At 43.4% G+C, this 22717-nt stretch overlaps 1 protein-coding gene across 3 annotated transcripts in view; it reads right to left on the bottom strand.

Moving 5' to 3' along the window:
- mast1a (microtubule associated serine/threonine kinase 1a) overlaps window positions 1–22717 on the bottom strand; it is a 139673-nt gene that overhangs the window by 85307 nt on the left and 31649 nt on the right. Inside the window, exon 1 of one of the 3 annotated variants that reach the window (XM_015954412.3) lies at window positions 19966–21894. The exons of the other annotated variants lie outside the window; for them this stretch is intronic. Coding sequence (XP_015809898.3) covers window positions 19966–19985 — 20 coding nt within the window. The 5' untranslated portion in view covers window positions 19986–21894. Of the gene's footprint in view, window positions 1–19965; window positions 21895–22717 lie in introns of those variants that run through there. 3 annotated transcript variants of the gene reach the window in all.

The following is a 22717-nucleotide window of genomic DNA, read 5'->3' as shown; positions in this document are numbered from 1 at the left end:
ACCCAGCGAGCACATCAGCAGTGGTTCAAGGTTGAATTAATATCATGGACCATGGTTGAATCACCGCTGGATTTGGTTTTGATTTTGAACGGTGAATCAAGGCATTAATTTAAACCCTACCACTAAGATGGGTGACTAAAAAAGAAAGTGATCAGTTTTCTACACCGAAATGCATTTTTGCTTATTATCTTTGCAAAACAAAGCGCAGACTGAATATCATTATGGTGTCAGTCAGACTATCTAAGTTCAGCTAAATAAAAATCTACTTACCTGCACCTTGTGCCTCAGTCACAAACAAACTCCCATAAACTGCCAGACAAGAATCCTCAAAAATATATTTTTAAAAGCTTCCACAATTTATAAACTGCTTTGGATCTTTCTGCCACACAAATCTACATTATTCTGTGTAAGTAATGAAGTCCCATTGAAACAAACCAAACTGTCCGACGGACACATAGATGTGACTCCTGTCACAGAGCTGCCACTGGATGAGTCAAACTGGCCCACATGTAGAAAGATCAGAGGTCAAATCAGTGGTAATGACTCGTGTTAGAAGCTTTGACAAGCAATTACTCTCTTGCAGGCCTTTGACTGGTATCAGGCCACCAAAACAGAGCTTTGGTGGCCTAGAAGAGCCCAAACTCTCACACGCTGTTAAAATTCATTCTACCCGAAAAATAAAGAGGCAGAACTTCTGCACAAGAAATCAGATAAAGACGTAAGCCAATTCCTGGTCACAGTTCAGAAAGCTGGAAGACATGAAGCATCGGTGTGTGTTTTCGGTCAACCATAGCTTTTATGCTGTGGTGTGTGTGTGTGTGTGTGTGTGTGTGTGTGTGTGTGCACTCGTCTTTATGGGTTTGTGTGGACCAACCCCTGACGGGAGACCAACATTGTGTGGACATTCACCATTGTGTGGACATTTACCCGGTCCACACAACCAAAATCCTAGAAGAAGCTTCCTTTGTCCCACCTAGAGTTAAACATAATTTTTGCACCATTCTGGCTATAGTGGAATTCAGGGTCCACACAAACAACTCAGAAAACGTAGTCCACACAAACCCATAAAAACATGTGTGTGTGTGTGTGTGTGTGTGTGTGTGTGTGTGTGTGTGTGTGTGTGTGTGTGTGAACGACAATAGATTATACCATTCCATACCACCTTTATAGCACATTTCAAAAACGACATGTGAGCCGACCAAAGTTGCTACACAAAACAATCATAAAACATCACATAAGAACAATTGGTAGAAACAAAATAAAAGACTCATTGTCCACAAGCCAATCTGATGGCTCGATAGATGAAGACTGCCTAATAGAAAGGGGTAGTGCATTCCAAAACACTGGGGCAACACACACGAAAGATGATCTATTTACCTGTGGCGGGTGACAGCCAGGGTCCACCAGTGATCAATAACTGGGTGTTTGTTGTGGTTTTCTCCACATTAGGCTGTTACATCAGAAACTCTACAATGGCAAATCTGTAAAACAAGCTAGCTTAAAATATTTTTCAGGCCTCTCAACCATGTTTTAACATAATATAGCTATAAATACATTGTGGAAACTTAAAAAACAGCAAATATAGTATAAAGTGCTTCTCTTGCATTTGTCTAAATATCTCAGCCAATAACACGGCTCTGTCTGAAACCAACAACTGGGCCACCTGGCTGTCTGTCTCACTGAATAACAGCTTTTCCCTGGGTCCTCCACTCATGACACACACATATTTATCACCATGAAATCACCGCTGTGAGAGGATCTCCGCTCAATAAAATCAGAGAAGGAGAAACAGCCGACTAATACCACTTCAACTTTAGGACTAATAACCAGAGGTGTGACCAAGTCACTGCTTTGCAAGTCACAAGTAAGTCACAAGTCTTTCCAGTCAAGTCTTGAGTCAAGTTCAACTCAAAGACAACAAAGTCCAAGTCAAGTCCAAAGTCAATGATGTGGAAGTCAAGTCAAGTCCAAGCCCTTAACTTTGAATTTTCAAGTCATATTCAAGTCATCTGTCCAACTTCAATTTAATGACAATGATAATAAATAAATTCCAGAAATAAAGCTTCTTAAAGCTTCATTTATTTGCTCAAACAAGCAGAAAATGCAACTGAAACCGATTATAAACAAAGAGCTGCTTTCAGATCACCAGCTCGCAGAGCCAAGAATGATTTATGATTTCTGTCCATGTCGGGCCACTTTTGTGCTAAAATATCAAACACGCTCAAGTCATCATCAAGTCAACATGCAAGTCGATTCAAGTCGCAAGTCATTGGCATTCAAGTCCGAGTCAAGTCGTAAGTCTTTATAGATTTTATCAAGTCAAGTCAGAAGCCATTAAAATAATGACTCGAATCTGACTCGAGTCCAAGTCACGTGACTCAAGTCCACACCTCTGCAAATGACCCTAAAAGAAAAACACCATTTGAAGTCACGGACAACTAAAGACGTTTGTGGACCTAGAAAACGGCAACTGGTGTTTAGTGGCGTTTCCTTTGGCAAACTTTAAAATGTTGGTCTATGCCTTAAAGCTGAGGGAACGTTTATGATTGTGTGCAACGGGATGGAAGAGTGTCCCTTTAAAAAGCTTCTTTTCTCCAACAAGCTGGTTCCTGTTTGTGTTTCCAATTACTCGGCATCAGCTGCTGTCACTGCAACGGTCCAAAACACCCACTGGGACCTGGATTGATCCCAAACTTGGGACAGTGTTTAAAGCATGCATATTTATAAAGCAATTAGGAATTTAGAAGTAGACTAAGATGATGACTAATTGGTCCACATGAGCAACAGATCAAAGAAAACAAAAAATAATAATAATAAAAACTGGGAACATAGATGAAGGTAGAGCTGGGACTCACTGGGGAACATAAATGAGGATGATGCTGATGGAAAAGGCGGCTGCAGGTGTTAGTCACATGGTCCTACTGTTGCCAAGCTGAGAGATACAGAGAGACATAAATAGAGGCCATTGGTGTTTTTCCCAATGAAAGTCCAGCTAAGCAAGGGAAACTATCCATTACTTTACTGTTGTAGTAAACTGACACATGAGGAGTTTGGATGTTCCAGGTGATCAGCAGATGACCAGAATTAAACTACTGTCAACTGGTCTGAAAACCAGTAGTCAAAAAAACACATTTACCTCCCAGTTTGTAAACACACTTTCACCATGGGGTCAGTTTCCTACAGCAAAAGGCAGGGCCAGAACAAAACCTTAAAGTTTGGCCCTGTCCACACGTAGCCGGGGATCTGCCAAAACGTAGATATTTTTCTACGTTTTGGCCTGTCATCCACACGAAAACGGAGTTTTTTCACGCGAAAACGGATCTTTTTAAAAACTCCGGCCAAAGTGAAGATCTGCGTTTTCTCCGTTTTGGGTGTCTGCGTGTGGACAGACAAAACCGGAGTTTTAAGGTCCGCAACGTCACTTTCCGCGACAAAAAAATGCTGACATCACGTGTGCGACCTGTGTTTACACTAGCCGACAGCATGGATGCCCTCAGAGCTGCGCTCGCTTTATCAATTGTCCAAGCGCTTTTTGCTTGTTTGTTTTTGCAAGCGGAATTACTTCTCCTTGCGGAAGACCACAGACGAAGGACGAGGTTAAGAACGGGGGAAGTGCTGCCACCTACAGGCCTGGCATGTCCTTAACAACGTATTTATCCGGGTACATGTGGACAGTTTTTTTAAAACGAGGTGGTGTGGATGCAAGTTTTTGGAGGGGCGGATATTCGTTTAAAAAAACCCGGCTGTGTGTGGACTAGGCCTTAGAAGTATTCAGAACAACAGGCGCAAGGCTGAACAAGTCGGGTTCTAGATTTTTCTTAATACAACAACCAATGAAAATTAGAGTTGTTGGAAAAGTGAATGTAGAACTACTGACTCAAATGACAGCATGTGAACTGCCTAAATTACTGACTAGTTGGCTGGATAGCGGACATGATTACTGACCATCAGAGTGACTTAGTGATTGAGTGTTTCATTAGCTTTAGCTTGTTTGGACTGGACTCACATTGTGGCTGAATGACAAATAATAAATAGCCAGTGAAGTCTCTTTTGGCCTGGAGTGCTGCTGTAGGACAGCCTCAGATCTAACGTTATCATGCTGGTTCAGACTGGTTATTTTCAGACCTAGTTCACTGGATACTGAATTATTCATGAAGGGGGACGATGTCATCATCCCAACAACATCCTGACCTGCCACTGTGGTCAAGAAGTTCAATAAATTAAAAGCAGTCTGCTCTGGCACCAACAACAAATTAAATTAAATCTTAAAGCGTGTAGATTTAGAAACCAACACTAAAACAGACCTATTGATACGTACAGCTGCTGGTCATAAATTTAGAATATCATAGCAAAGTTGATGTATTTCAGTAATTCTATTAAAAAAGTGAAACTTGTATATTAGATTCATTCATTACACACAGACTGATATATTTCAAATGTTTTTTTCCTTTAAATTTGGATGATTATAACAATGAATGAAAATCCCAAATTTTGTATCTCAGAATATTAGAATATCAATAAAGACCAATGCAAAAAAGGGCAAGACACAAAAGGTCATTGCTAAAGAGGCTGGCTGTTCACAGAGCTCTGTGTCCAAGCACACTAATAGAGAGGTGATGGGAAGGACAGGATGTTGAAGAAAAAGTGTACAAGCAGTCGGGATAACTGCACCCTGGAGAGGATTGTGAAACAAAACCTATTCATAAATGTGGTGGAGATTCACAGAGAGTGGACTGCAGCTAGAGTCAGTGCTTCATGATGTATGAAGACCTGGGTTTCAGCTGTCGCCTTCCTTGTTTCAAGCCACTCTTGAACAAGAGACAGCGTCAGAAGCATCTCACCTGGACTAAAGACAAAAAGGACAGGACTGCTGTTCAATGGTCCAAACTTATGTTCTCTGATGAAAGTAAAGTTAGCATTTCCTTTGGAAATCAAGCTCCCAGAGTCTGGAGGAAGAGAGGAGATGCACATAATCCACGTTGCTTGAGGTCCAGTGTAAAGTTTCTACAGTCAGTGATGGTTTGGGGTGCCATGTCATCTGCTGCTGGTGGTCCATTGTGTTTTCTGAGGTCGAAGGTCAACACAGCCGTCTACCAGGAAGTGTTAAGAGCACTTCATGCTTCCTGCTGCTGGCCAACCTTATGAAGATGCTAATTTCAAATTGCAAACAGTCCACAGCGCATGGATGTCTTTATTGAGGCCGTCGACCACAGACCACTTCTGGACTTCTGTTGGATGTGCAAACCAGGTCCACTGTTTGGATGTCTAAATGACTGCACTTGGACATCAGTATGACGTGAAACATTTGGACCTTGGGTCAGAAAACGTCATGGACTTACACTGGTGCAGGAAAACATTTAAAAATATTGTTGCTCAGTTCTCAAAGCTGCAACATGTCTGGGTGACGTAAGGACATCCACAACAGCCTCATTTGTTTAAGAAGTAGTCCATACCTGGACGTCCTCGGGACGTCAATCCAGGACGTCCAAAAGACGTCATCTGTCGTCACAGTCTGCACCTTCAGTGGACCAAAACTGGACGTGCAGAAATGACCTGGAAAAGGTGTCGCTGCAACGTGTCTTTGCGAGAAAAATCCTAATCTACAATAAACAAGTCGCTTTGCTAATCCTTCTGTTTTCAGTAATCTGAAAAAGTATTTCTGTATAATGACAAGCCACAACAAACACAACAAGCATCCAGATGTCTATTTTAGTCAGCCCAGTCAAGCCTGAAGGTGCTTCTGACGTCCTCTGAAGGTGTGAAAGTTTATCCTCAGGCAGAGTGATGCAGCGGGACGCCGAGGCAGCCAAACCCCTCTCCGACATCTTTATTCTCTCGTTTACTGCTTTCCTGTTTACATACGATATTCTCTCTACTCCATGTCTGACTGTCGGAGGATGGTCAGTTCCCTGCAGTAACCGTGCATGGATAGCAAAAGTGTTTAAAAATGTCTGGATAAGTGTCAATTACAGCAGCAGACCTGTAGACTTCAGCTCTCTAAGAATGAAAACACCTCCTCTAGTTCGAAGCTCACAGCAGGACTGATTATGAGGGGATTGTGGTTAATTTACTTGGATTTTCAACAATCAACTTTTCCATTTTTATATGAACGAAAACAACTAAAAGAACCTTAAAACTAAATCACCAATGTGACACTGGTGGCATTAATGCAACATCATAAGCAGGGGCGGATCTACAAAATTATTGATGGGGTGGCAGAAGAGGGGCAAACATTTTTCTAGGGTGGCAAGACACACACACACACACACACACACACACACACACACACACATATAATATTTCACTGCACTGAGATGTTGTACTTTGGTTCTATTGTTCACTCAGAAACACGTTTTCCTTTTTCTTTTCCCAGTATTTACATATTCATTTGTTTTGGGTCCTCATTTAAAAAGCTTAAAGGCCCGTCACGTAAATAAAACACATATAATAAAATTATATCCTTCCTACAACAGCTGAATGCGGCAGTTTCCATGTTGCTCAGCAAAACTATTTACACATTCATCAAGATCCAAAGATTCTGCCCATTTTGATTCAATGCTGAGTACAGCCTAGCTTCATAGTCTTTTCTCTGCCAAATCAGACTGCAAATAGGTCTTTATGAGCCTGAGAGTTGAAAAACTTTGATTTTTCTTGAATTTATAGCTGCCAGCTGGGGTGGCAGCAGGGGTAGCAAGGCTTTCTTTTAGGGTGGCAACTGCCACCCTATGCCACCCTTGTAGATCCGCCCCTGATCATAAGTCACTAAGTTACAGCGATCTACTGACACGTTATCAAGCCTCTGCACATAAATGTTTTTACATATACTTAAGGTCATGTAAATGTTGGGGATCTGTGCTGCACTGAGCTATGCAACAAATAAAGCAGTATTATTACCACTATTTATGTATTAAATAGTGGTTTAAATGTTCACGGTCTTCCTGGTCTGTCAGACCTCTTTTTTCCAGCCTGGACAGGTGACAGCCCAAGATTTCCCTGCCATGTCAGCATGTCGGCCCATTCTAGATGGAGTTCATACCCAGTGATGTGGCAGAGGCCCAGATGGGAGGCAAAAGCCAGAACCACATCAGATTGATGGCAGATAGCAAATCACAGTGCAACCGCTTGGATGCTTCTGTCAGTAGTAACTTCCTTCGACACCACTGGCCTGAAGTCTAACTGACAGGACCGTGAGTTAAAGAGAGTGACAGTGACGAGTGCTGTGAGCTCTAACTGCTCAAATATTTGCTCATTTAAATGACCGTGTCTCATTTTATTTAGATTCAACCTCAATGGCTTTGTCTAATCTCTTTGTTTGATTTCCCAGGGAAATCCCGTTACGTAAGCCAATGACTACGTTTACATGCAGCCAATATCCGGGTTATGATCGGGTTAAGGTCGGTATTCGGGTTTCTGAGTTGATCAGAATAACCCGTTTACAAGCATAAATAGAAAGAGTTACCCCTAACTTGCATAACCCGATTTAAATGCGGACGTTGGGGTAGCGTCAGGACGTATGGACTACGTCCAGACGCAATATGCGTCATTTCCGGTTCTTCTTGTTCCGGTATCCGTGAAAACAACAACATGTTTCCCAGTTCGGAAGAGATAGCGACCGCGTTTGTTTGCGCTTTAGTTTCCTCGTCACTCCAAAAGTGTGGTGCTGTGCCGTGACTCGCCATGTTGCTCCCAACTTGTTGTTTACTTCCGGTGTTCTGGCGCATACAAGACGTCTCGCTACTCAAAAGACCAAGATTCCTAGCGAACAGAGCATGCGCAGAACACACGCTTTGATGGAGATATCCCGATATGCATTTACACGACCAAACATTCGGGTTAGAAAAGGGTTACCCCAGGTGTAGTAACTGGGTTTTTAAAAACCCGGTTATGAGCATATCCGGGTTTTCGGCGGTGTTTACATGGACCTGCGGAACCGGGTTATTGTGAATATTCGGGTTTTAAAAGGGTTACTGGCTGCATGTAAACGCACTCTGTGAGTACCAGCGCACCAAATGTGAGTTTGTTTTCTTGGCGGATAAGATTCATCCTCAGAACTCAAAACAGTTCACTTTTTCTAGGGTTTTTCCTAAAACTTTGACCTTAATGCTATTTTTCATTTAGCAAAACATCTCAGGAAACTCTGGATGGATTAAATGAAAATCAGAAAGATTAAAGGCCAAGTCCAACCGTTTTTCATTACATTTACATTGGCCTCTAGCCAATACATGCCTTGGGAGTCTATCTCTGTGGGGGAAAAGCTCTGGGGTCTCATTTATCAAACATTGCGTAGAATCCTTACTAAAACCGTACATAAGCTCAGCAAAAAAATGTGCTTACGCCAAGCAGGTTTGTGATCTAACAAACATGGAGTACGCACAGCTGCACGGTCTCCGCTTCATAAATCAGAAACTATCTAGAAAGGTTCTCAGCTGCTTTTTAGTCACATCCCGCCCTCACCACGCCCACTTACTGCCATAAATGGTCAGTGCAAAGTGCCTTGTGGATCTCATGCATATGTTGCGGCGCTCCACCAATGTCGATGGCAACCGTAGATCAAGGTAGATCAAGGAAGCGTTATTGCATAAGCAGAAATTGAGGTACTTCTGGGTGAGGTGGAAAAATGAAAGGAAGTGCTTTTGCAAAACAAATAAGAGAAAATCCACGGAGTGGCACAGCGTTGCTGAAGCCGTCACTGCTGAGTTCTTCAGAGAGATCTGTGGCGGATATAAAAAAATATTCAGATTAGGATTCGATCCCCAGACTCCCAGGTGAAAGTCATGCGCTCTAACCAGTCAGCCAAATGGAAATCTACCCTGTCCAAGTAGCCAGGGCGCATGATCCATCAGAGTACAGTGACAGGATGCTCACACTGTCACAGACGCATTACATTCTGTCTCAATCTGTCCCCCTGCTGATATTCTGCATTCCGAATTCTGTGCTTCAGGCTGTGTGTGTGTGTGTGTGTGTGCATGTGGGGGGGGGGGGGGGGGGGGTCTTGTTCTGTGTGAAAACGAAGCAGTACAAGTGATAATGCTGCAGGATTTCATAATGTTATCCTTCTCAGCAGCAGCACTGCAGGTGCTCTCCATGTCCAGCATGTGTGTAAGCCAGGTCCTTAGTCAACTTAAAGTTGCGCACATTTTTCCGCTAAGTTCTCTTTCATAAATCCCAAAGTTTGTGTGGAAAGTTGCTTACGCAGTTTTCCGACCCCGTTTTGTGCGTAAGCAAGCTTGATAAATGAGGCCCCCGGCTGTTAACCAGAGCAGAGGGGAGCAGAAAACACAGGATCTGGAGCCTAATTTCCTGATATTCAGACATCTTGCCTCTGATTGGCTAACAGCAGTGTGACTCTACCACTGACTCCATTCTCTCTACAACTATGTTTTTTCTCCACAAATAACACAAGCCTGACGGAGCTCTGCCATGTTTTGGAGTTGCTAGCGGTTAGTTTCTACAAGTCAAGCTCTGCTCTCTGCTGGATCAACAACAGCCTTCCCCGACGACGCGAGCCCAGACGGTAAAGTCCATGAATAATTATCTTCAGTGTGACGCAGATCTGACTGGATCGGCAGCTAATGTAGAAGACTATTTTCATGTTCAGTCCGCATGTGAAACTCAGAATGACAAATCATGTTTCAAAAATAACACGTAAAAAACTATTTCTTTATGAACTTGGTCTTTAAATGCACATCCATCATTTATTACATGTTGGAGTTAACCCAACCCCTGTTGGTTAACCGTTAAGGGGCATCAGTAACCGGTTATAGCATCCCTAACCTAAATCAACATTTTTTCGCTGATAACCTGTATATATGAGTGTCTAATAGTGCTGTAGACATATGTAGTCATTAGTTAGGCATTTTAGTGCGTCTTAATTTTAAAATACGTAATTATTTCTTCCTCTTCAAGTGAAACTCTGCTCTACATTGATTTTTGATTCAGCCACAGCTAATGGCTATAGGTGCAGGGTGACGGTGTCTGTCGGCCACACCTCCAGATGGCACGGCCACTCACAGGCCCATTTACAATGAGACGGAGCCGAGCCGCTCGAATCCGTAACAAAAGCTGACCTGCTCCCTTTCTTAGGATGTTCCAGGAGGAGGAGATGTGGTGGCCTTTTTCAGAACGGACCTCAGTGAAAGTGCTGTAGAACACAGAGATACATTTAATGTTTCATTTATTCAGGAGAAGTAATCTTTTCATATACCAGAATTTTTTGTTTTTTTGCCGAGAACAGTTCAAACAGCTTGCATTCAGACGGAAGCTTGGATCAGCTAGCAGAGCAAGCCAGACTAAATAAATATATTATTTAGTCTGGCAACTTTCCATTGACAGTTCTCAGTTGTGGGGCAGGTTCTACCGTTGTCTTTCAAATGATCTCCACATGCTATTGGACAATGAACAATGTGACGTATTCACCGCAATGGATGTCAGTAAATGAGGTGGGCCGCAAGTGAAGAAGGTGAAAAAACATCCTTTTTCTAAGAAAATAACTTCAATACATCTATCTATTCCTGATTCTAATAACGCCCAAGTCCTAATAGTCCAAAATTGATGTAAAAGTTGTTTCAAATGAGCTGTCGCCATCTTGTTCCACTATGTTGCATCATCTCGCCCACCAGACCAAAAGTTAAAGTTAAAGTTAAAGTCCCATTAGTTGTCACACACACAGGTGTGTGCGCGAAATTTGTTCTCCGCATTTGACCCATCCCCTGGGGGAGCGGTGAGCTGCAGACACAGCCGCGCTCGGGAACCATTTGGTGGTTTAACCCCCCAATCCAACCCCTTAATGCTGAGTGTCAAGCAGGGAGGCATTGGGTCCCATTTTTTCAAAGTCTTTGGTATGACCCGACCAGGAATCGAACCCCTGATCTCCCAGTCTCAGGGCGGACACTCTACCACTAGGCCACTGAGAAAGAGGGCCCTGACTGGCCCACAAAGCGGATAAAGCGCTGTGATTGTTCACAAAGCAGATTGAGAGCTATGATTGGCCCACTATTATGGATCAATCACAGCTCTCTATGTGTTTGAAACCCCTATAGAGAGCTGTGATTGGCCAGCCAGAATGCTGCTAGGGGCTGCGGAGGTTCCAATGGAGTGTTCCTAGACCAAACTTTGCAAAGCAAGAATTTGATGTTAATAGTAAGTCTGCACTCACCTCAGCTCGGGCCCAAAATCTCTGTTATGGGGAGAGAGCAGTCGGTGGGCTCCAGCTAATTAATTATACACTCTTCAAATGGAGACGTCCACAACCCAATTCAAGTTGGTGAAGAAGTTGCATGTACCCCCCCCCCCCCCCCCCCACCCCCAAACTACAATATCTTACAGCCAAGCTACTAACACTGAGTAATAATAATACAGAAGCTATGCTAGAACGCTAATGCTAAACAAAAGCCAAGCCACGGTATAACACAAACTTGCTAATCCAAGTCCCAACGCGCTACAAGGTGTGGCCGAGACCTCGATGCTTTTATAACCTACAGCCACACTGCTGCTTCGTAGTACTGTACAGGTTACGTTGGTTTGCACAGTTTCAGCCATTAACAAGACAGATTCAAACTGCTGTTGCGTAGTTTTAAGCTGAAGATGGTGCTGGACTTACATTTTCAATCAAAATGTGAGTTTTTAAAGAAAATGCACCAAAACGCAAAAGTAATGACTACTCGTCTAAAACACTTGCTCATTTCTCAGGAAAGTCTGTTTTATGTTTCTGCCGCCCCTGTGGCTATGCTATCATCCAGCTGCGTTACTGGAATAAACCACAAATAGCCTGTGTGTTTTGGTTCAGCCTGGCCTGAACACCAGCCAGTAACAGATGGTGCTGCCATGGTGCAAACAGCAGGAATAAAGCACAGAGAGGAGATCCTGTGTTTATTGCTAAATGTCGTCTGTTACTACAGCTCTAAAAAACAGGTAAGACACACTGCTGCTATAAAGTCCATCTGTGAAAAGGCTTGTAACCATATTCTTACTTTAACCTTGTGCATGAACATGTTGACAGAAACACCCGAGAAGCAAAGAAAACGAGGTTCATTATAGCTTCATACGTTGTGACTTCAGCATATGTCGGAGTATCAAGGCCAGTAAAATTATGCTGGAGACTTTGGGATTTAAAATGTTAAAATCTACAAGCAGCAGAAAGCACAATAATGGATATGATGAGCGTTCCATGTAGTCAGAAACACAAGGTCAAAGCGAGTAGGATGTTAGGACCAGTGCTGCTTCATGGTTAAACGTATGAGAGCAGAAAACAAATCTCAATCAGAGCATGAATACAAAGAACATTTTCCTAATGATTATTTCATTAATTAAGGGAAAATGGTTTTTCAAGCCAACATGTGACCTTAATAGCACGTTGTAACACTCTGATGAATGTTAAAGGGACTCTAAGGAAGTTTGAAGTTTTTATGCTCGCGATCGCCACTCAGGCCTAACGTGCAATTGCAGCTTCAAAAGTAAGCTCGTGCATGAGGTGTGCACGCTGTACGTGCACACTCCTTAACGAAAATAACAGCTGAGACAGTCCTGTGTGTGTGTGTGTGTGTGTGTGTGTGTGTGTGTGTGTGTGTGTGTGTGTGTGTGTGTGTGTGGCCCGGAGGACAGAAGAACACAGCAAATAAATAAAAATAATGTGCCTCTGTCTCTGCAGCTGCACTTTCTCGTCGGCCGGCCAAACGTGCAGTGTGTGTGTGTGAGGGGGGGGGGGGGGGGGGGGGGGGGTCCGGAGGACAGGAGAACGTGCAGCTAATTAATTAAATAATTAGGTTCTGTACCTTTCTCTTCAGCACAGCTGACAAAGGTTTATGATGGGTCAGTCCTCCTGCATGCTCAGATCATTCCCTTCCCTTCCCTATTGTCCTGGGAGCAAGAATCTGAAGCCGGACGCCCTGTCGAGGCAACACCTGATGGGAAGCCTATCCACTGGCCAGGTACATCCAGAGTGCATCCTGCCCTCCAAGACCAGGTGAGCCCTCACCTCCCTTGAACGGTTACTTATTCAAGCTCACTGCAGTCACCCTCCACCAACTCAGTGTCCTGCTAACTGTTCCTTCATTCCTGCTAATCTGGTTTCTAAAGTGTTACAGTTTTGTCACGGATCCAAGCTGTTCTGTCATCCAGGAACCTCGATGACCCTGGCAGTGGAAAGGTCAGCCTTCTGGTGGCCCACTCTCCATAAAGACACCAGAGAATTCGTCTGGTTCTGGTTAACCGTCTATTAACCATTAAGGGGCATCAAAAGCTGGTTAAAGAAATTTTGGAAACGTACATCCCTAGAGTAGAGCAGTACATTGCTGATCTGACCATCGGTGAAATGCAGCTGGATGTGGGATCCTCTTCCAAATTAATTGGCCAAAAAGTTTTGCCTTGGTCTCATCAAACCAGAGAATCTTATTTCTCACCATCTCGGGGTCCATCAGGTGTCTTTTAGCGAGCTCCATGCAGGCTTTCATGCGACTGGAGAGTCTGAGGAGAGGCTCCTGATGAGCCACTCTGCAGTGGAGGGCTGCAGTGATGGTTGACTTTCTACAACTTTTTTTTTGTCTCTTGACCGCATGTCTGAAGCTCAGCCACAGTGAGCTTTATGTTCTTCTTTACCTCTTTCACCAAGGCTCTTCTCCCCAGGTAGTTCAGCTTGGATGGACAGCCTGCTCTAGGAAGGGTTCTGGTCGTCCCAGACATCTTCCATTCAAGGATTATTGAGGCCTCTGTGCTCTTAGGAACCTTAAGCGCAGCAGAGATTTATTTTTACCACAGCCAAAGGTGCAAATACATCCTTTTTCAAAATAAACTTAAGTATCTCTATCTGTTCTTGACTCAAAGAACAGTCCAAGTCTAAATAGTCCAAAATTGAGCCAAAGTTGAGTCGCCATCTTTGTTTTATCAGTAACATCCCACCTACCGAGTGCTGTGATTGGCTTTTCCCCTCTAAATGAATTAAAGTATAACTAGAAAACGTAGGCTATCCCAGTCTGACATTTTAAAGTGTTTGCTGTTTAAACGTGTCATCATTTAAATGCAAATACAGAGGAATTATTTCTATTAGATTGTAGAAAACAAAGAAGAGGCTACGTTTTGATGATGGAAATAGTGAATCACAATTTTTTTCCCCAAAACTGTAAAGCAAACTCCACATAAAGTACGATCCTTTACACTCTACATAGCAGATGAGTGTATTAATGTAGATGTGTGAATTAATATTTGTGCTGCTTGTAAGTGAGATAATCATAAAACACATTCTCTGTTAGTGTCGTTTGGATTCACTTCCTCTACTTTCTTTTTGTTGATCTCTTTCATGTCCTCAAAGTCCAAAACAATACCCCAAAAGAGGTTCCTCAAAGTGGTCCAAGCAAGAAAGGCAGATGGAAGAAAAGACCACTCTCCAGCCAAGGGCTGAGTTGACCCCGGTGGGCTCCTCCTAAACGCAGGTCTGAGACACCACCTCAGGCTCTGCCGTTCATCCCACTCCCCTCTACTCCTCCTGTAGCTCTGCTGGAGGCTCCATTTCCTGTTAAACATTACGAGTCTCGCTCATATTTGAGTTATCTTCCTGTGGTTTAGACTGTTTAGGGTGGACGCAAAGCATGATCACTTTAATTGCCACAACCAGCCAAATTAACACACACAAAGCCAAGAAGAGAGAATTTATTATGTTTTTTAAAAGTGAACAAAATGATATTTTTATCTCAGAAAGAAAACCTTAAAACATTTGTTACTGAAATGCTCATCCAAGATGTGAGTTTTGGCAGCCGGAGCTCTGTAACACTTCTTAGGCTTTAAATATAAACAAATACAAATATATTAAATTCTACTTAGACACTAGATGCCACCTTTAAACACTTCAAACGTAGATTTAAAGTCACTTACATTCTCTAATGGGTATAAATAAAAAGGTGTACACATTTTAAATACTGTGTAACAGAATGAAATGACGGTTTTCCACCTAAATGTCATTTCCCCCCTCTCCTCAGCAAGAACTAGTCTGGATGAGATATTGCCTCAAGGTCTCATGCATTTGCTTCTAAACTGTTTTCCTTTCCAGCGCAAGAGAAGAATGAAGACAAAGGACTCTTTCTTTTTTAATAAATCAAAGAACTATATTTTTAATAAGCTCATCAAACAAAGTGTTAGTCAATAATAAAATGTGAACCAATTTGTGAAATGAAAATATTAATTACTTGATATTATACAGGGAGTGCAGAATTATTAGGCAAGTTGTATTTTTGAGGAATAATTTTATTATTGAACAACAACCATGTTCTCAATTAACCCAAAAAAGTAAGTAGTTTTTAGTTTGTTTTTAGTTTTAGCTATTTTAGGGGGATATCTGTGTGTGCAGGTGACTATTACTGTGCATAATTATTAAGCAACTTAACAAAAAACAAATATATACCCATTTCAATTATTTATTTTACCAGTGAAACCAATATAACATCTCCACATTCCCAAATATACATTTCTGACATTCAAAAACAATACAAAAACAAATCAGCGACCAATATAGCCACCTTTCTTTGCAAGGACACTCAAAAGCCTGCCATCCATGGATTCTGTCAGTGTTTTGATCTGTTCACCATCAACATTGCGTGCAGCAGCAACCACAGCCTCCCAGACACGGTTCAGAGAGGTGTACTGTTGTCCCTCCTTGTAAATCTCACATTTGATGATGGACCACAGGTTCTCAATGGGGTTCAGACCAGGTGAACAAGGAGGCCATGTCATTAGTTTTTCTTCTTTTATACCCTTTCTTGCCAGCCACGCTGTGGAGTACTTGGATGCGTGTGATGGAGCATTGTCCTGCATGAAAATCATGTTTTTCTTGAAGGATGCAGACTTCTTCCTGTACCACTGCTTGAAGAAGGTGTCTTCCAGAAACTGGCAGTAGGACTGGGAGTTCAGCTCGACTCCATCCTGAACCCGAAAAGGCCCCACAAGCTCATCTTTGATGATACCAGCCCAAACCACTACTCTACCTCCACCTTGCTGGCGTCTGAGTCGGACTGGAGCTCTCTGTCCTTTACCAGTCCAGCCACGGGCCCATCCATCTGGCCCATCAAGACTCACTCTCATTTCATCAGTCCATAAAACCTTAGAAGAATCAGTCTTGAGATATTTCTTGGCCCAGTCTTGACGTTTCAGCTTGTGTGTCTTGTTCAGTGGTGGTCGTCTTTCAGCCTGTCTTACCTTGGCCATGTCTCTGAGTATTGCACACCTTGTGCTTTTGGGCACTCCAGTGATGTTGCAGCTCTGAAATATGGCCAAACTGGTGGCAAGTTGCATCTTGGCAGCTGCACGCTTGACGTTTCTCAGTTCATGGGCAGTTATTTTGCACTTTGGTTTGTCCACACGCTTCTTGTGACCCTGTTGACTATTTTGAATGAAACGCTTGATTGTTCGATGATCACGCTTCAGAAGCTTTGCAATTTTAAGACTGCTGCATCCCTCTGCAAGATATCTCACTATTTCTGACCTTTCTGAGCCTGTCAAGTCCTTCTTTTGACCCATTTTGCCAAAGGAAAGGAAGTTGCCTAATAATTATGCACACCTGATATAGGGTGTTGATGTCATTAGACCACACCCCTTCTCATTACAGAGATGCACATCACCTAATATGCTTAATTGGTAGTAGGCTTTCGACCCTATACAGCTTGGAGTAAGACAACATGCATGAAGAGGATGATGTGGACAAAATACTCATTTGCCTAATAATTCTGCACTCCCTGTAATCCTACAGAATATAATAAGTCATTATTAGTAATCCAAATTATAAATCTATGCCCACGTCATCTTTAACACCAGTTCAAAGCGTTCTAGAGAAGTTGTCGGAGTGGCCAATCCGTAACCTTACTCTTCAGCCGAAAGAACCAACGACAAGCTGGATAAAATCTGTTGCTGTTCCAACTGCTGCAACGGTTCCTTTCAAAATAAAAGCTGAACCATCACGACCCCGTTTTGGGTCTTGCTAGATGCCAATAAACTGTTGTGACCTGGAAGTATCTCAAAGACCGGTCTGGTCGGCAACCGCTGCTTTTCCTACCGGCTTCGGCTCCAGAGGGGGTCAAGCTGAACCTCGACATTCCTGATCTAACGGGGACTTCCGAAAGGGTACGTAGACCGACAGAATGGCGTCTCAGTGTGTGTTATGAATCTCCAAATCAAAGCTTAGCGCGAAGACATCACCTTCACTCCCATCAGAACTGATCGTTTCTCCAGATTTGCTGGTTCTGAACAACATTCCACACTACACCATTCTCCGTCTCACTTCACCTTAGTTACACCATACATTTAGTGTTAAAGTTAGTCTAGTTTTAATTTGTTTAGTAATAAATCTTTAAACTTTTAAAACTTGACTCTCTTTCTTTTGTCTCTGAGTTAATACAAAGTGTTACATAATCCCTGCAATAAAAAGTTCCAATCTTCTGGTTAAAAGTACCCAAAGATCCATAAGATTGATTTCATATTTTCTATGGAATCTCATGTCTTATGGCTCCTTAAATAGATGTAAATTAACCCTTTACAACTGATAAGATCACTCTGCCAAATAAAACAAACATTTAAGCAAAAACTAATCATCAACGTAAAATCACGTGATTGGGCCCGATTGCTGATCATGTGATCGGATCGTATGCAACACCATCAAACTGAACGGCATGTAGCAAATGTACTGTGCTGCAACGTTGGTGTTGTCCATTTCTTCAGTCATTGTCCGTATCCTGTTTTCTTCTGCCTCACTTCCACCAGCATATGTTTACTATTTGTGTGACACTACAGGCCAACTGGTAGAACACCAAAATGAAAGTCTGCAACATCGCAAACGTTCGTGCACTTCATTCAATAATGAAATATTCAAACTGACATCTGTTCTGCTAAACAATTTCCTAAAATAAAAGGTTTGGACAAATTTCTCAGAAATTGTTTTTAGAGTAAAGGTGTTTCAAAAAAGGTACTTTTTGTTGCCCCGCTCCAAGCTGCTTTTAGCTTAGTGTGATGCTCAGGAGACAAATTTTCTCTTAACTCATAAACTGAATTACAACAAAACTCAGTGGCAGCCCATTCATGGGGGCGCTGGGGCACCACCCCACCAGTCTCATGAGTAGAAGAAGAAGATAGGAATCACAACTTATTTTTAAAACACCTTAAAAATTTTACTAAACGATCTATACATCTTGCAGAGTATGAATGACTGAAGCGCTTGCAGAAGACCAGAGTCTCAGCTCAGATCAGGACGTTCAGCCAAAATTGGCCAAAGCTGGGCTAGTGGCCCACTTGAGTAAGCAGCCCACTGGGACAGTAGCCTGGCCTGCCAGACTTGTCCTCTGTTGAATTACAGAGAACTAGTCTGGTTACTCACAGGCAGAGAGGCACATGAGGGGCAGGACTAGCCAGCTCAAAAATAACCAGTCAGAAAAAAGGCAGAAATGCCGACTGTAACGCGCAATGCTGTGATTTTTTTAGCTGTAGGTCAAAAATTGCACGTGGCGACGGCACAAACAGAAGAAAGGCTTTTAGCGCTTCTACTTGTTGTGGTTTTAAAGACGTTTTCAAGTCATTCAGAACAGAGGAGCCGCACCAAACTCGCACAGACGCCATGTTCATGAGAAACTCGGCGTCGTTGTGTGTGACGTGCACTGCTCAGCGCCGATTGGCTCAGTTAGAACTCTCAGGGGTTGTTTCAACAGGAGAGTTCCCAGCTGGTCAGGATACTGGGACAGTGTCAGAATGCCAGATGGGCCAGTCCACCCCTGTGAACAAGGGCGCTGAATAGAAGCACTCCTCGTTCCACGGCGCTTAGCGGCACATTGCCACACTTCCGCATCTGACGTGAACAAGGGGTTAGTGGTGATATGTGGTTAGAGCGCATCTGAAAACTGACTTGCAAAAATTGCGCCCCACCAAAAAATTACTTCACCAACCACCACTGCTACTCATCTAACTGGAAATAACCTTGAATCAACCAATCCTACAAGAGTAATTTAGTTTAGGTATAAGATCACACTACAGCGTTTCAGCAAAACACACGTTGCTCGTTTTTGCATTCGAGTGTCCTGCTGTTTGTTCCCTGCGCTGTGGGAGCAAGAGTGAAGACTCACACTAACCTCCCTTAGACCAGACGAGGTGAGGCCGGCTAACAACTCTGTGCAGATGGGGGCTCGTCCGGGATTTTTAATAACAACAGACCGTGAAGGAATGTACAATCCCCTGGTGGTGGTATTTTAATGGTGTTTTATTTGTTTCAAGGTTTTAAGCAACAGATGACTTGTGGATGACTGGCGGGTGCTTCTGGAGGCCCCGCTCCCGCCAGAGGATCCACTGCTGGATGGGCTCTCAGAGTCCACGAGCCTGATCCAGCCAAGCAGGATGAGTGGAGAAAGGAAAAACGTTGGATCCAGAGATGACCCCCACAGGCAGGCTCAGGTGTTGCACCTAGCGGGTTAGCGTTGGTGGTTTACTCCACCATCTCGGGAGTGTGAACTAAATCTACTTTAGAGAGAGGGATGATGTTAGGGACAGAAAACACAGACAAGAGAAGGGGAGATGAGAAGAGGAGGAGGAGGAGCCAGGGACAGAAGTGAAGAGGAATGGAAAGCAGGATTGGGAAATAGGGCCAGGCAGACAGCTCTCGAGTACTGGCTGTTGGCTCCCTGCTACACAAACCCGCTCTGGAGAGTGAAAATATTGCTTTTCCTTCATACTGCTATCTCAGACACACAGACTATGAACCACATACACATACAGGCGTGCAGACACACACACACACACACTCACAGAGAGAGAGAGAGAGAGAGAGAGAAACATATGCCATACTGCTGATGCTAAATGGAGATGGGGAGACCGCTGGTAGACAGCATGAGAGCTGGCAGCAGCAACGGACACATCATGGAAAAACACAACAATCTCGACACATAGTAACAACAGCAGGGCACCACAGCGGTCACAAGCACTGCATGTTGACAGATTGATGCCGTTTACCTTTTTGAGCGTCGAAACATGTTGCTGGCTGTGGAAAGATGCGCTGGAAGATGAACATGAGAGCAGCGGAGCCGCAGTTGCACTCTCAGAAACAAAAACACACAAAGAAGCAGTCAGGAGGCTGTAAATACGCTCCACGCTGGCTTGGCAGCTTTCTCTGACCACTTAAAAAACACACACACAGCCAAACACTGTCCCCGATGGCTCTTCGTGACTCCGCACACATGAGTGTGCTGTCAGGACTCGGTGCAAGAGAATAAAGAAAGATTTGGAGATGTCATCTGTGCTACAGCTGCAGAAGATTACAATTTAAATGAGGACGGGCTGCCGAGCATCCCTCTCACAAGAAGAGAGGATAGCGGGGCTGCTCTCAAGGGTATGTGCCAAGCCAGGAAGTGTGCGAGGGGGTGCAAAGAGAGGGACAGAGTGTATATAGTAAGTGTGTGTGTGTGTGTGTTGAGGACATACGGAGAAAAGCACATTGGACTAGGAACACTGAAGGAGGCAGAGCTGCAGCGTCGTTCAAAACATCACATGAATCACTGAGAAAATAAAAGCAGATATTTTATTTCCTTTTGATCAACAAAGTAAAAAGAAACTAAACTGGTTGAAATAACAACAAGTTTTATCTGTTTGTCTCATCTTTACTGCTCAGCATTCAAACCAGCAAAGGTTACAATCATTCATTCACTGTTTCTTCCCTAAATGACTGTGGGGCATTTAATGGCCAGCTGACTGCATCAGTGACTAATCCTGGTGTTAAACTGGATGGCGCCCTTAGTTTTGACACCCACATCAATGGTGTGATCTCCTCTTCCTTTTTCCACCTTCGTCGGCTGGCAAAGATCAAACCTTTCTTGTCACGACATGATCTTGAGACAGTAGTCCATGTGTAGCACCCCCTTACCCAGTCTAGTAACTGCACTAGAATCTAAAACAGGTGGGGTGTCTTCTTGGGTTCGTTGATTTCTGGTAGCAACCTAGCCGTTCACCTAAGGTAAAGTAATCTTTTCCTTTTGCTCTCAAACCATTACATTAGCATTATCACTTAACCCAGAATAAGCCCAGACAACTTTCTAAATGAAAAAAAATCTTTAATAAAGAACTCACTTAGAATGAAGGAACTGTTCAGTTAACCTGAAAGCAATCAAATTACCAAAATTGCAAATGTCTTTGAATCAAATAACCAAATCAGTTTGTTTTTTCAGTGAACATATCTAATATGGGTCATTAACCGACCTCCATACATTTCTCAAAAAAAATATAAATAAAAAACAATACCAAGTTCAATCTAAATCCACCCGTGGGCCCACACTCACTCACACCCACACACACACACACCAAGTTCGGTACCGTAGCTTTTTTTTTCTTCGTTGCAGGCCTGTGCGGTGTTTTGTGTCATGCGAAACCTTTCCTTCAGATGCCCTGAGAGATTCGCAGAGCAGGCATCCTCAACACAGACACGAAACCCGATGTCCTCAGCGATCCGACGGGTGTCTGTATCCTCCGTCCGAAACCCGATGTCCTCAGCGATCCGACGGGTGTCTGTATCCTCCGTCCGAAAACCTGAATCCAGACGTCCTCAGCGAACTTCCCCACACCACTCCTCCGACTCTCCTTGCGTCTCCTGCTCCAACCAGCTCCCGATCAGTCCCGTCTCTGTCCCTTATTATCCCAGGTAGAAGCTTTATGGCTCGTTAAAGCCGCCAGCACCGTTGAAATCATCTAACGGCTCCTCAACTGCAACGTCCCCACTCCTCCAAGCCGGCCAGGTTTTTAACCGTTCTTCAGTCTTTAGGTCCGATGTAGTTTCTGTTACTGAACTCAAAAGTAGTTCACAGCTACGGCTCTGAAGTTTCGGTGGTCTCTCCGGGCTTCTTCCACCGCTGTCTTCCGCTCTCCTCTCTCCCGCTTCTCCGTCCCAACGTCTCAACCCCCCGCCGTCTCTCTCTCTCTCTCTCCTTCCCGCTCTCTCCCTCTTCTCGAACTTTCCCCAAAGCTCCCCCTAGTGTTCATAACTTGCTATTGCTCCTACACAGCTTTCATTTGTTTAAAATTCAGTCCAACATCCTTAGACTATACAATCAACAAAACAATAATACACACATAAATGGAAACAAACATTTCTCATCTGAGGCCTGTTCTCAACTGAAAAATACTCAATGTAAACTGCATAACTTAAGTGGCAACGTTACAGTTAACATTATACATGCACCTCACTGTTCATGTGGATACAAAGTAATGTCAAACCTGGTTTACTCCATTGAAGGGTTTTAGGTAAACTGTGTAACCCAGGGGGCTACACATGCTTTTATTACGGTGCGACTGGACTACTGTAACTGTTTTATTCGGTGTGAGCAAGGGCTCAATAGCCAGGTTGCAAATGGTGCAGAATGCTGCTGCCAGATTTTTAGAGGGTAGGCGCAAGTATGACCACATTACTCCTGTCCTGGCTGCACTTCATTGGCTGCCCGTTCATGTGAGGATTCCTTTTAAAATACTTTTGCTGTTTTTTAAAACACTAAATGGTCTGGCCCCTCCTTACTTGGTGTCACTGCTTCAACCGTACACCCCTGCACGGTCACTCCGCTCGGAGAACCTCATGCTCCTCTCTAGGGATGGGTACCTTTGACATTTGAATCAAACCGGTACTAATTCCCGGTACCTACGAATCGATAGCGGTACTTAACGGTACCAATTTTCGATACTTTTGAGTGTTTAATATTTTATTTCTCTTTTATAATTAAATATA

This window comes from Nothobranchius furzeri, chromosome 7 (genome assembly GCF_043380555.1).
Source record: "Nothobranchius furzeri strain GRZ-AD chromosome 7, NfurGRZ-RIMD1, whole genome shotgun sequence".
Taxonomy (NCBI): Eukaryota; Metazoa; Chordata; class Actinopteri; order Cyprinodontiformes; family Nothobranchiidae; genus Nothobranchius; species Nothobranchius furzeri.
Note: the sequence above shows the minus strand (reverse complement) of the source record. Positions and strands in the feature narration are given on the sequence as shown.